Below are 12,493 nucleotides of genomic sequence, written 5' to 3' on the forward strand. Positions count from 1 at the left end.
AGAACACCCAGTATTACTGCTAAAACTGTATGTTACTCCCCTGTTCTAAAATAGATAACTCAACTTTATACTAATTTTAGTACACAATTGGGTCATCTATTTTAAAACGGAGAAAGTAGCTTGGTATTCCATTGGTTTGGCCCTCCCGAAGCTGATTTAGCAGCACTTGGCCCTCCTTATTCAGTTTTTTGCCTCCGCCACTCGAAGCGAGTGTATGTAGCCAGAACATATCATATGAAACAAGTGAATTTGTTCACCCGATGCACCGGTAGGGGGATGAAGGGGCCCACCCACCCGATGGACCGGAAGCGAGTGCAAGTAGATTTTATTTTGTAGGTCTAGCATTTATTGGTGCCGAACTGCTACCAAACAGAATCAATCTGTGGTTGAGTTGGTTAGGTGGGCAGTGGTATTCCCAACCCACCAGGGTTTAAATCCTGGTGCTCGCATTATTTCTGGATTTATTTCAGGATTTTCCGGCGATGCGCTTTCAGTGGGAGGAGACGTTTCCGTCGATGACGAGGTGCCTACGGTGACTTCGTAAATCTCAAGATGATATGTCGGCTCAGTCTTTCGGAGGTGCTCATAGGGGTAGGGTGTGCGTGTATGTGTTCATAGAGATGAGTGTATGCGCGTGTATATGAACGTTTGTGTCTGTACTGATGCTAAAAAAAAGAACAGAAAAAAAATGACCGGCCGGACTTATTTGCAAGCATCAGGCCTTTTCTTTTTTTAAGGAAATCATCAGGCCTTGATTGAAACACGCAAGTGATTCGTTTCCAAAAAGAAAAACACGCAAACGACTGGACTCGATCTACAGGGTGTACAACATGTCTGCAGCCCCCTACACAACAAATTATACCACGTCCCAGACGTGACACTTTATTATAGGAGAACTAGAGGAAACAAGCGGTGCAAACAAGATTAACACAACTCACATACATTTTGAAATGAATGCAACAGTACGTAGTACGCCGCGCGCGTGCATGAGCATGCCCGGCCGGAGTCAGTTCACTGGCGTGACAGCGGCGGAGGCCTTGGACGCCTTGGGCCGCACCGGCTGGATCACCAGCCCCCCGCCGCCGGGCCTCTCCTCGACGGTGTAGTGCAGGTACGTCCCGAACGCCTTGTCCCACGTGACGAAGAAGAGGTCGGAGAAGTTGTACCTGACGCCGCGCGGCAGGTGGTGCACGCCGTGGTACGCGGCGCCGTTCCAGAGCGACTGCAGGCGGCGCGCGGCAGGAGGCACAGCCCGCAGTGGTTGTCGATGCCCTTGATGTTGCACAGCGAGAGGAAGACGGCCGTGGCGCGCGGCGACGACGACATGCCGGAGGCGAAGATGGCGAGCGACGCGCCGGCCGTGTCGGCGATGAGGGCCTCCACCGGGTGCCCGTATTTGGCGCCGAACGCGTAGGGCACGACCAGGCGGTGGTGCCACGAGTGGAGGTGCCGGTACAGGAACCGGCTGCGGTGCGCCAGGCGGTGCCACGCGTAGCGGTACACGTCGTACAGCACCACGGTCACCGCGATCTGACGCGCCGCCGTCAGGTACGACGACGACGTCCTCGCCGGTGAGTCGCCCGTGGCCGCTCCCCCTACTCCTCTTCCCGCTATAACCTGCATGCATGCATGCGAACACACGTACGGGACTGGCTACTCCTCAATCGACTGAAATGAGTATTAAGTCAGTCGATTGACCCAAATTCTGTTTCAGTCAATTACGCAGCATCTGCACAATGCCAGGCAGCGCCACGCAGCGTCTGCACAAGCCCATAGCTGGACCATGGGCTGCTCCAGCCGGGTACGGCAGTATAGTATTGGCCAAGCCTTTGTAGATAACCAATGAATGAACTAAAAAAAATGACCAATGAATAGCACTCTCACACATATTTGCATGCAATGGTTAGTGGTATATGGGCAATCTCACACATGTATATTTACTTTTATACATGTGCAATCTCACCGTTGAATAGCACTCTCACACATAATTAATTTTTATACATACACATATGTGGAAAATGTATTATTACTATGCAAAACTGAGCATAATATAATGAGATTTCCGCAAAAAAAAGTGTTTTCTAAATAGTAATAGGTTAGTGACCTCGGCATTATCCTTACAAAAGAAAAGGAAATAAAACCAAAAATGAAATAAAAACTTAGAAAATGAAGTTTTCTATAGAAGAACGAAATCGTTGCATTGGTATAATCCTTTCAAAAAAATCAAAAATTTGAAATTTTCTAGGAAATTACAAAACACTTTAAGAAGAAAGAAAATAAAAGAGAAAAAGCTTTCAAAACATGCACACAATTTGCACTGAGATTGCACTTTTTGAAATACGCAAAGATAAGCATATAATAGTGCATTTTTCGCATTCTACTATAATTTACACAAAATGTAACTGAAATAATCTATTTCTTTAAGAAGAAAGAAAATAAATAAAACTTGCACACAACTTTGCACTCAAATTGCACTTTATCGTAATATGCAAAAATAATCATATAATCATGAAATTTGGGCACATATTATATATTATTTGTATGTATATAATTACACTCAGCCAAAAACCAACAAAAACAAAAAATAAGCAATAAAGGAAAGAAAAAAGGAAAAACATTCAAAACTTGCGCACAATTTGCACCGATATTGCACTTTTTGAAATATGCAAAGAATAAGCATACAATAGTGCATTATTCGCATTCTACTATAATTTACACAAAATGTAACTGAAATAATCTATTTCATTAAGAAGAAAGAAAATTAAAAAATCTTGCGCACAACTTTGCAGTCAAATTGCACTTTATCGTTATATGCAAAAATAATCATATAATCATGAGATTTGGGCACATATGATATATTATTTGTATGCATATAATTGCACTCAGTCAAAAACCCACAAAAACAAAAAATAACCAATAAAGGAAATAAAAAAGAAAAAAACTTTCGAAACTTGCACACAATTTACACTGATATTGCACCTTTTGAAATATGCAAAACAAATAAGCATATAATAGTGCATTTTCGCATTCTACTATAATTTACACATAGTGTAACTGAAAATAATGGATTTCCTTTAAGAAGAAAGAAAATTAAAAAAAACTTGCAACTATGCATCGAAATTGCACTTTATCGTAATATGCAAAAATAATCATATAATCATTTTTGGCACATATTATATAGTATTTATATGTAAATAATTACACTCAGCTAGAAAACCACAAAAAAATAACCAATAAAGGAAAGAAAAGGGGAAAGAGAAAAATGCATAGAAATAGAAAACAAAAATTAAAAAATGAGAAATTTGCACACAATTTACGCAGAAATTGCAATTTTTTATAATATACAAGAATAAGTATATAATAATAGAATCCTCACAAAAATGAAAGTTTTCTGAGAAGAAATGAATTAGTGACATTGGTATTACCATTAAAAAAGAAAGAAAATGAAACAAACACTAAATCAAAAACAAAATAATGAAGTTATGTAAGAAAAAAATGAATTAGTGGTTTTGGTGTTACCCTTCAGAAAAAAATGAAATAACTACTACAACAAAATCAAAATAATGAAGTTTTCTAAGTAAGAATGAGTTAGTCCCATTGATATTTTCCTTTAAAAGATGAAAGAAATTATAAAATAATCAAACAATAACAAAATTTACACACAATACATACAAACAATTGTGCTTTCAATAATATGCAAGAATATACATATGGTAGTGGAATTATCACAGAAAATACAACTATAATGAAACCATACTGTTTTAATATTATGTAAGAAATAAGCACATAACAGTGCATTTTTCACAGAATTACAATTTATAAACATATTATAAATTACTTATGTGTATATATTTTGTATTCACCCAATGTCCAAAATATACCCATAAAAACAACAAAAAAAACAGAAGCAAAAACGCACACAAACAACCTAATAAGAAAACACGTAACGGGCTTCAGCCCAACAAGAAATTGACTGACCCAAAATAGGGGTCAATCAAAAAACATGCAGCCCAATACAAGACAACACACACAACAGGGAAAAAAACAACTAGCACACATCTTAAAGCAACAATCAACGGTTAAAAAATCGACTGACCCAAAATGTAAAACTCAGTCAGCTGACATGTAGCTAAAGTGCAATAAAACGTGTCCGTCGATCAGAGGCTGTGTACAAAACAGGGCGTACGGATACGTGCATACATGTGTGCGTGAATATGCCGTGATGCATCGGCCGGTCTCGGCGAGGTTTTGGTTACCGGGGTGAGCACGGTGACGGCGACGAGCTGCATGAGGTGCTGCATGAGGACGTTTCCGAGCACGGCACGTTTGGACACCGTGTTCTTGCTGTCCTCCTCAGCCTTAGTGTTGAGCCTGTACTTGGCCATGACGCGTGCATGGCCAAGCGCCGTGTGCAGGCCGGAGTAGGTCCAGTACACCAGGATGGGCACGACGGCAGCCACAGCTTCGTCGGAAAACCTCAACACCGCCATGTCGTTCCCTTTGATCTACGAGGTGTAGACTCTAGCTAGCCAAGTAGCTAAGTAGGTAGAGGTGTGCTATATGTATAACGACTGTGTGTCTTGTACTCCCTCCGTTCCTAAATATAAGTCTTCTTAGAGATTTCAAATGGACTACCATATACGGATGTATATAAACATATTTTAAAGTGTAGATTCACTCATTTTGCTCCGTGTGTAGTCATTTGTTGAAATCTCTACGAAGGCCTATATTTAGGAACTGAGGGAGTAGTTGCAAGTCAGGGATAAGTAGGGCAATTTTTTTTTCAAGAACACTAAGTAGTGCAATATCCATTGTCTATATAGGGTAATCGGTAAGCAATTTAAGTATCCCTTTCGAGCGTGCGAACAAGGGAGAGCGCCAGCCACGGGTGACCGACCGATATATCACCCTGGCGGTACACTCAAAGCTCGCACCACAGGGATTCAGCAATGTAATTTCGTTGCTAGTCGCCGCTCAGTGCTGAACCTTAATTACCTTGTGGAACACCCATCCGTAATTAACAAGACAAGATGCCCGGGGCATGCCAATGACGGCCTACTGTCCCTGGCGTCAGAGTTCAGTAATTTTGCTTACTTTGTAGCATAAAAGGTCAAGATTGTTGACAAACAAAAAGGAGATAAGATTAAATATTAGCTTAAACGAATAAACAAAAGTTCTGGAAATTTACTTCAAACTTCACCCCTCGTGTATCTCCAAAATGCTGAAGGGGAGGGGCGTTTTGGCTCCCGGGTTCAGGTGATCCTGATATCTGGGCCGTTCAGATGAACTCCGGGATCTGTGCGAGGCATTATTAAATTCAATATACGATACAGAATAAGAGGGGAATACACAGTGACGGGCCCTGTACGTACGCTGTCAGATGACGGGCGGCAACGTATGTGGAGTCGCCGTTAACGGCGGGCGAAATGAATGCATCCCCATCTACCAGCTTCAGCCCCTGTTTTCAGCGAAAGGGGATCGAGCCGAGTAAAAATTAGAGCCGGAGGGCGGCGTCGGTGGCGGCTACGTCGGCGACATTCTCGCACACCGATTCCCTGCTCGCGTCGTCGGACGTGGTCTCCGATTAGTGGTGGCGCGGACGTGGCGATGGATTTTCCCGTAGCTCCGATGGACAGGTAAAAAATCAATCCTTGTACATAAATGTTCTTCGTTCCCATTTACGATCCAGCATCAAAACAAGCTTAGAGCTTCGATCCAACGTGCGCAGGTTGCCCATATTCCCGGATGAGGCATCTAGCGCGGAGGCCCTAATTGAATTGATTGATGGGGCTGGTCGTGCGAAAAGGAATTAGCCAACGGATCTCGCCGGGCGGTGGTCGGAGGATTTGGGCGCAGCTCAGCTGGGCAGTTCGGGGGTGGTGCCATGTGCGGCGAGGAAACAAGTGTGGCTGCCGGCAGCTCTGCCGTGTAAACGCAGATGCCGTTGACCAGGGCGGCGTTGAAACACATTTTGATTGAGATCAGGGCGCTGTGATTTAAGATCGAACAGGAAGTGGCGATGGAGGCTCTGCGCAATCGACTGGCAAGGTGGATCCCCAAGCCTCTGGATGGACTAAGAGGTAATTGGAATTTTGTGTAGAACTGCATTCTGTATCTTGCAACCGTAGTTGGAATGATGCCCTGTTTATTTTACACCCTCCGTTCCTAAATATTTGTCTTTCTAGAGATTTTAACAAGTGACTACATACGGAACAAAATAAGTGAATCTACATTCTAAAATATGTCTATATACATCCGTATATGATAGTCCATTTGAATCACTAAGAAGACAAATGTTTAGGAACGGAGGAAGTAGTTTGTTATGCTGGCGAGTGAATTGTCAGTTTGATAAAATCATTATTTGGGGACTTCTTGCTGACGGCGGAGAGAGCTGCGGCCCTGAGGCCTTCTGTTGGTGGCCGGGCATCGAGCATGACCAAGCTAGCAATGTTGCCAAGAGAAAGAAGATGGCTACATCCATTAGCTGGTCAAGCTCCGGTGTCCTCACGTCAGGCTTGGCTTTGAGTGCTGACAGCAAAGCATTCTACATGGTATGCACCCAGGTCCGCTTCATCTGCTGGGATATATCTAGGTTTGGACCTATTGCAAATTGCTGATCTTCAATATGCTGCATTAATACCGGGAGGGATCAGTTGATGGTGTCTTCAGCCAAATTGCTGATCTATCCGATGACAACGGGGAAGCTGCAGCCGACTCCAGAGAGGACGATGACCACAACATAGAGCCATAGAGGTTGTGACAGAGCTTGATCCCGACGCAAACCATCTGCTTGGCGAGGCGGAGCAGCCTGTTCTGTAAGAATATGACGAGTTTGTGATGGTTTGGAAAACTGACGAAGATTCAGAGGGTAAAGAAGAAGTGGCAAGCCACAAGCGTCCTCGCCTGTGCTAGACGCTAAATCGAGTCAATGGACCAGTTGACTAGAACTAGAAATTAAGTGCGTGTATTTTGTGTTTACGCCTCCGTGTATTTTGCTGGAATCTTAGTGTGTGTCCATTGCTGGGAGGAACTGTCTCTAAATTAGTTGTTATTTTTTTGAGAAGAGATTAGTTGTTATTATTGTAGAGTAGTAGCCGACGTGAGTGTGGACTAATGTTTAATTATATGAGATTACCCCAAAATGCCTGATGTTGTTAAGCTGCAAAATGCACCTTGTACTTGGTCTAGCTGTATCGATGGAGATGGTGGTGGGGGCAGCTAGACTACCCATGGGCGGCTCGGTTTTGGCCCAACGTACCAGCGACGGCGTTAACGAGCCAGCGCATTTCTGGTACTGTTGCGTGGGCCACGGGTACTGTTTTTATATTAGAAATACGAAACCAAATACCAGGCAAGGCCCAAATAACGAGGCATGTGTGTGGTCCAGATGCTCCAGGAGCAGAATTGCATTTCCGCAAAATGCTTCCTTATATTGTTTGCAAACACATCAACGGCTCCTCGGTCGCTCCCGCGGGCAGCCAGGAGCGCACCCTAGCCGCCGCCCGAGCCACTCCCAGCCGCCCTTCCTCCCCTCGCCGCCGCCAGCAGGCGTCGCCGGGCAAAGCCCGCGCGGCGCGGCGGTGGCGGTGCCTTTTCCTCTTCCCGCTTGGGGTTGGACGGCGTGGGCCGGCCACCACGGTGGGTGCTCTATCCCGCTGCTCCCGCTGGAACTCGAAGCTTCGTGGCGCGGCTGCGCGGAGTTGCGGCGTCCGGGGGTGGATGGATGGGCGTGCTGGTGCACGTGGGCGTGGATCCGACTGGGGCGGGCATGGTGGCCTCCTGCCACGCGGATCTGGTGGCTTGGCCCGTGTACGCCGGCGAGGTGCGCCGCGGGCGGATCCAGGTCTCCTGGGCGCACTGGTGCGCGAGGGAGCTTCAAGGGCGCAGCTCTTGGCCAGATGCGGGCGTGTGGTGGCGCGGGAAGCTGCTCAAGAGGCGCGGTGGTGCGGCCGGTGGGTCGCGCGATGGCGTAGCGGGTGCCAGCGACGAGGACTTGCTGCCCGAAGGTCATGCGGTGATGAGGGGTGTGCTGCTGCTGCAGCAAGTTGGATCTGGAGAGTGTGATGGCGTGTGATGCGCTGTGGTGCTCGGACGCCGGGGCGGCGGCTTCGGACCTTTTCTTCGGTGACGGCGGGTGTGGTGGCTACGTGGGTAGCGCCAGTTGGAGCTCGGGGGCATCGGTAATCCCCGGCAGTGCGTCAGCCCTCTGTCATGTCAGGGACGCTTGACACTGGCCGGTGGGTTGGCTGGTGCTGTTGCGCGGGGTGCCAGATGTGTCCAGGCGTGGTCGTTTCTGGCTCCTGTGGTGGTGATGGGTAGCCTTGCCGGCGGCTCTACGTGGTGCAGGCGGCGGCGACGGGGCTGTTCTGATCGGTGGCTTCGCGCTCTGGTGGCGGTTCAGGATGGCGGTGGCTCTCATGTGCCGGGTTGGGGGGAGAGCTTCCTTGGCTGCTCGGGGCGAAAGCCATGCTCTTGCCATGGCTGGGGCCGACGACGGCGACGCCTGTGGGCGTCGCGCACCTTCTTGGAGGTGTCATCATTCGAGGGTCTACGGCCTCTTCTCTTGCACTCTGGGGGAAACCCTTGTTCCAGGTTCCTGGAGCGGACGATGGCGGCTATCGGGGATATACCCCGTGGTGTGACCCGGTCGGAGATATGACCCCGGCCGGGACTTGGTGTTTCATTGGTGACCCGGCAGATTGTAAGCCGACGGACAGTTAAGCATTGTAAGCCGGCAGTTAGTTAAGCAGGTTAAGCCGGCGGACAGTTAAACATTGTAAGCCGGCAGACTGTTAAACAGGTTAAGCCAGATAGTTAAGCCAGCCAGTTAAGTCGGCCGACAGTTAAATATTGTAAGCCGGCAGACAGTTAAATAGGTTAAGCCAGATAGTTAAGCCAGACAGTTAAGTCAAACAGATAAGCTAGACAGTTAAGTCAGACTGTAAGTCAGATTGTAAGCCGGATTGTAAGCCGGATTACGTTAGGAAGCCCAAGACGTTAAGAAGCCCAAGACGTTAAGAAGCCCATGATGAGAAGCCTATGGTAAGACGTCAAAATAGGTTAAGTCCTAATACGAGTTTGACTCTACATGTAGTCAGCCCCTTCAACTTATATAAGAAGGGGCGGGGCACCCCAAGGGGGGAGATCAGAGAAATAATGGTTAAGGCTAGACACGACTAGAGGAGGGCCGCTTATGCGGCATCTCCCTCATGAGCATAATGAGACCTAGTCACAAACAACATGTAGGGCAATTACCGGATGATATTTCCCGGGGCCCGAAGCTGTCTAAATCCTTGTCTTGTGCGTTGCATCTCTTGTCCCGATCAACCCCTCTCAAGCTACCACATAAATGCGTTGGCCTCACGACTAAGTCCTCACACTAGGACATCTGCCGTGACGTTTCCACGACAGTTGACGCCCACCGTGGGGCCCGCGCACGGTGGTGTTGAGTTCTTGGAGGGATTTTCTCAAGGATCGAGAAGCTTGCGATTTGTCAGATGAGAAAGAGTTTAAGAGAATCAAGTGTTACGGCGTCCAGTACGGCCGCTGCCGCTGCAATCTGGCGGTTTATCAATATGAGATCAGGTCGTTTCTTCTTTCACGCGGCCGGATGTCGACAGGAGCAAGTTTTTTACTACTGATGATTCAACCCGTGAAAATTGCCAAGCTACTGAAACAACAAAAAGAAGAGAAGAAAAGAAGACTACGACCCGAACGAGGAATAAGACCCGCCAGGGTTGACCCATCTTGCCGAATCCGAGTTACCACTGCGGTCTCATCGAGTTATTTCAACCTCGAGTTGCCCTGGCCTCCAACCTGCCTCTATCGAGCCGCCGTCGGGGCCTCCAGGGCCTCGGGTCGCTTCGTCCTCAAGGCGCCTCTACGGCCCCGAGTGCCTCTTCCGCCTGCCTCTGCCGAGCCGGCCCCCTGCCACAACCTCCGCTGCCAAATTATGGCCACGGACCTGCCAAGTCGCCAGATCCCGCTTCGATCCTCTGCTGGTCCGCCGTTGTGCCCCTGCCATGAGCCGCTCTGCCTGGCTCACTTCTGCCATCGAGTGCGGTCTTCGCTGCCGTAAGCCCGCGGCCGCGGGTGCGAACTTGAGCCGTTGTCGCCTTCGAGTCAGAGCCACCTTCACCGATGCGTCGAACCCCCGTGCTACTCCTTCCCTCGCAGCGTCGTGCCTCCACGCGCCCGCGCCGGCTGCTTAGCCGCCCGCTCGCCGGCATGGTGCCCTGGCTGTCCAGTACGGGCATGACGGCCCCGTCCGTCTCTGCTCGCTGTTGTGCTCCCCCGGCTTTGTGTGCGTCGCTTCGCTCTGCCTCCCGCGTTGTCCGGTCAGATCCAGCCCTGCCATCCTTGCGTAGCTACGCCTCCGAGCCGCCTTCTGCTTCAACGACCTCGCATCCGTCGTCGAGCCGCTACCAAAGGCCACAACCACACCCTAAGTCGTCGTCGCGGGTCTGCCTCAGTTGTTGCGGTAAGCCGCCGTCGCATCCGCGATATGCCGTAAGTCGCTGAACCACCCGGATGAACCGCCAGCCGTTGTCATGACTGCATCGGGTCACTCTCTCCTCGGGCGTGGTCCGCCAGCTCTGCTTTTCATGCCCGGCCGCTTCTGCTGTTGCACGTCGAGCGCGATCTTGCAACCCGCGAACCGCCGCTCCAATGGGTCTTCTCCACCAACTGGACTGAGCCGCCGTTGGGTCTCCTCCGCCTAACTACCGGAGCAAGCAAGCCGCGCTGGGGTCCTCTACTGCTGGCTGCACTTCTTCAAGCCATCGTCGCCGCCACAACATATCTCTTTGAGCTGGCCCAGTGTGGACGTGCCTCCTCAAGACCAATGACCTGGACGCGACTCTCCAACCTGCCGCGCCGGGTTGCCCCGTTTCAACGTCGGTGCTGCCAGCCGGCTCATGCCGACGGTTTTTTCTCCACAGAGATTCATGCTGGTCGTGCCCGGACTCCTCCGCTGGCCGGTCTCCAAGTCGCTTTGCTGCAACCTGCCGCTGGCCGAAGCTGCTGTTGTCAGCCTCTGCGGATCCACCGACGTTCCCTGGCCTGAGTCACCTTGCCTCCAAGTTTCGCCGGCGCGTCTCCGCAGCCGCTGCCGAGTTGTTTTCTGCCTTGGTAATCTCCAACGCCATGGCCTCGCCCGCCTGGGTCGACCCGCCGCTCCTCCACTGAGCCGCCCCCGCACGGACCTCGCGTCGAGCTGCACGCTTCTCCCGGTGCGCCTCCGCTGTCAAGCCGCCTTCGTCGGTCGCTGTTGTGCCAGACTCTCCTTCGGTCGCCTCCCGCAAGTCGCCATTGCGAACTTGCCGGCCGGCTCCCATATCAAGCATTGAGCCGCCTCCGTTGAGCCGCAGGCCACCTCTGAGTCGCCGCCCACGGCCGGCTGGTTCAGCGTCCATTGCTTCGCCGCTCACCTACTGAGGTATCAATTCAAAATCGCCATGGACCACTCGCGCCAGGCTGTTCTTGCCTCCACCTCATCACTAAGCCACCCCAGCCGGTGCACCGTTGAGCTGCCACGCCAAGAGCCGCTGCACCACCTCCGCCGGCTTGTCTCCACCATGGCCCGCCTTCGTTGGGTCACCCCGCTTCCATTGCTGGTCTGGGACAAGCCGCCCGCGAGCCGCCCGCAACATGTCTGGCCTCGCTTTAAAGTGGTGTTATACTGTGGTGCCATGCTGCTCAATGGAAACGACCAAGTTGTCGCCCTTGCAAAGAAATTGATATCAGCATATCAGGGTCACACCCGTTCATACAAGCGGCCCAATGGATGTGTACGGCCCGATTTACTCCAACAACTCTGAAGCAAGCCATAATATATTATCAACCTTCGCTTATATCGGATGGCTCAAAGGACAAGCGCATAAGTCGCCACCACTGTGGTTTGTTTAAATTCAACAACCAGCTGGGATGAACCGCTAGCCGGATTACTGATGCAAATCATATGGGGTCATTCATAACCCGTTGCGGTCGACCTCAAGTTTCTGTGGATTCACATCGCGTTATCAACGCTAAGGATATACAATGAGTATTGCGAAGATCATTAACTCGCCACCTTTCTTCCAGCTTCAACATATGACAGTGTTCCGTTGTTCAGCTATATGCCGGTTTATATCACGACCAAACATGGAGAATCTCAAGACAACTCCTCGAGTCGTCTTAAGACTCGGGGGCTACAATGATATGACTCAGCAAGTCTTGCCAGTTTCAGCAAATTCAAAAACCCCAGGACGTTGAAGGGGAAGATAACCCGGTCCCGGAGGCTGCTGCCATATTGATGAAAATTTAAAGGCCGTCAGAAAATTTTCGGCTCAAAATGAAGATTCCGGTTTAAAATCCAGCTCAAGAGACATCTCTCTCCCATAAAGCTTTGAAGCTCTCAATATCCGGTTTAACATCCGGTTCAAAAAGAATCCATCTCTCGCAAGTTCGAGTTCTTGGGAAAAATTAAAGGGACCAAAGAGAGTCTGTTGCAAAG

General features: G+C 49.6%; 1 protein-coding gene and 1 long non-coding RNA gene across 3 annotated transcripts; one reads left to right on the forward strand and one right to left on the reverse strand.

Moving 5' to 3' along the window:
• Positions 1-1,006: 1,006 nt before the first annotated feature.
• LOC119293696 (sphinganine C4-monooxygenase 2-like) lies at positions 1,007-4,490 on the reverse strand. Its single transcript, XM_037572075.1, has 3 exons — positions 4,257-4,490; positions 1,384-1,617; positions 1,007-1,222 (listed from the first exon to the last, which is right to left on the reverse strand). Exons 1-3 carry the CDS (start codon positions 4,488-4,490, stop codon positions 1,007-1,009), a joined length of 684 nt encoding a protein of 227 aa, XP_037427972.1.
• A 922-nt stretch (positions 4,491-5,412) lies between these two features.
• Positions 5,413-7,142, forward strand: LOC119296407. Of its 2 annotated transcripts, XR_005145185.1 has the most exons (3): positions 5,424-5,636; positions 5,729-6,551; positions 6,654-7,142. It is a non-coding gene; the product is annotated as an uncharacterized LOC119296407 (long non-coding RNA). The 2 variants fall into 2 exon arrangements; XR_005145184.1 differs by having other exon boundaries at positions 5,413-5,636; positions 5,729-7,142.
• The last annotated feature ends 5,351 nt before the right edge of the window (positions 7,143-12,493 follow it).

This window comes from Triticum dicoccoides, chromosome 4B, assembly GCF_002162155.2.
Source record: "Triticum dicoccoides isolate Atlit2015 ecotype Zavitan chromosome 4B, WEW_v2.0, whole genome shotgun sequence".
NCBI lineage: Eukaryota > Viridiplantae > Streptophyta > Magnoliopsida > Poales > Poaceae > Triticum > Triticum dicoccoides.

What these genes read in the sequence shown, in the direction of transcription:
- LOC119293696 (XM_037572075.1), bottom strand. Translation starts at nt 4,490, where the DNA reads ATGGCGGTGTTGAGGTTTTCCGACGAAGCTGTGGCTGCCGTCGTGCCC. An exon ending in CCGTCACCGTGCTCACCCCG is followed by an intron (nt 1,618 to 4,256) that starts GTAACCAAAACC and finishes GCATGCATGCAG; the next exon opens with GTTATAGCGGGAAGAGGAGT. An exon ending in GCGCCAAATACGGGCACCCG is followed by an intron (nt 1,223 to 1,383) that starts GTGGAGGCCCTC and finishes CGCCGCCTGCAG; the next exon opens with TCGCTCTGGAACGGCGCCGC.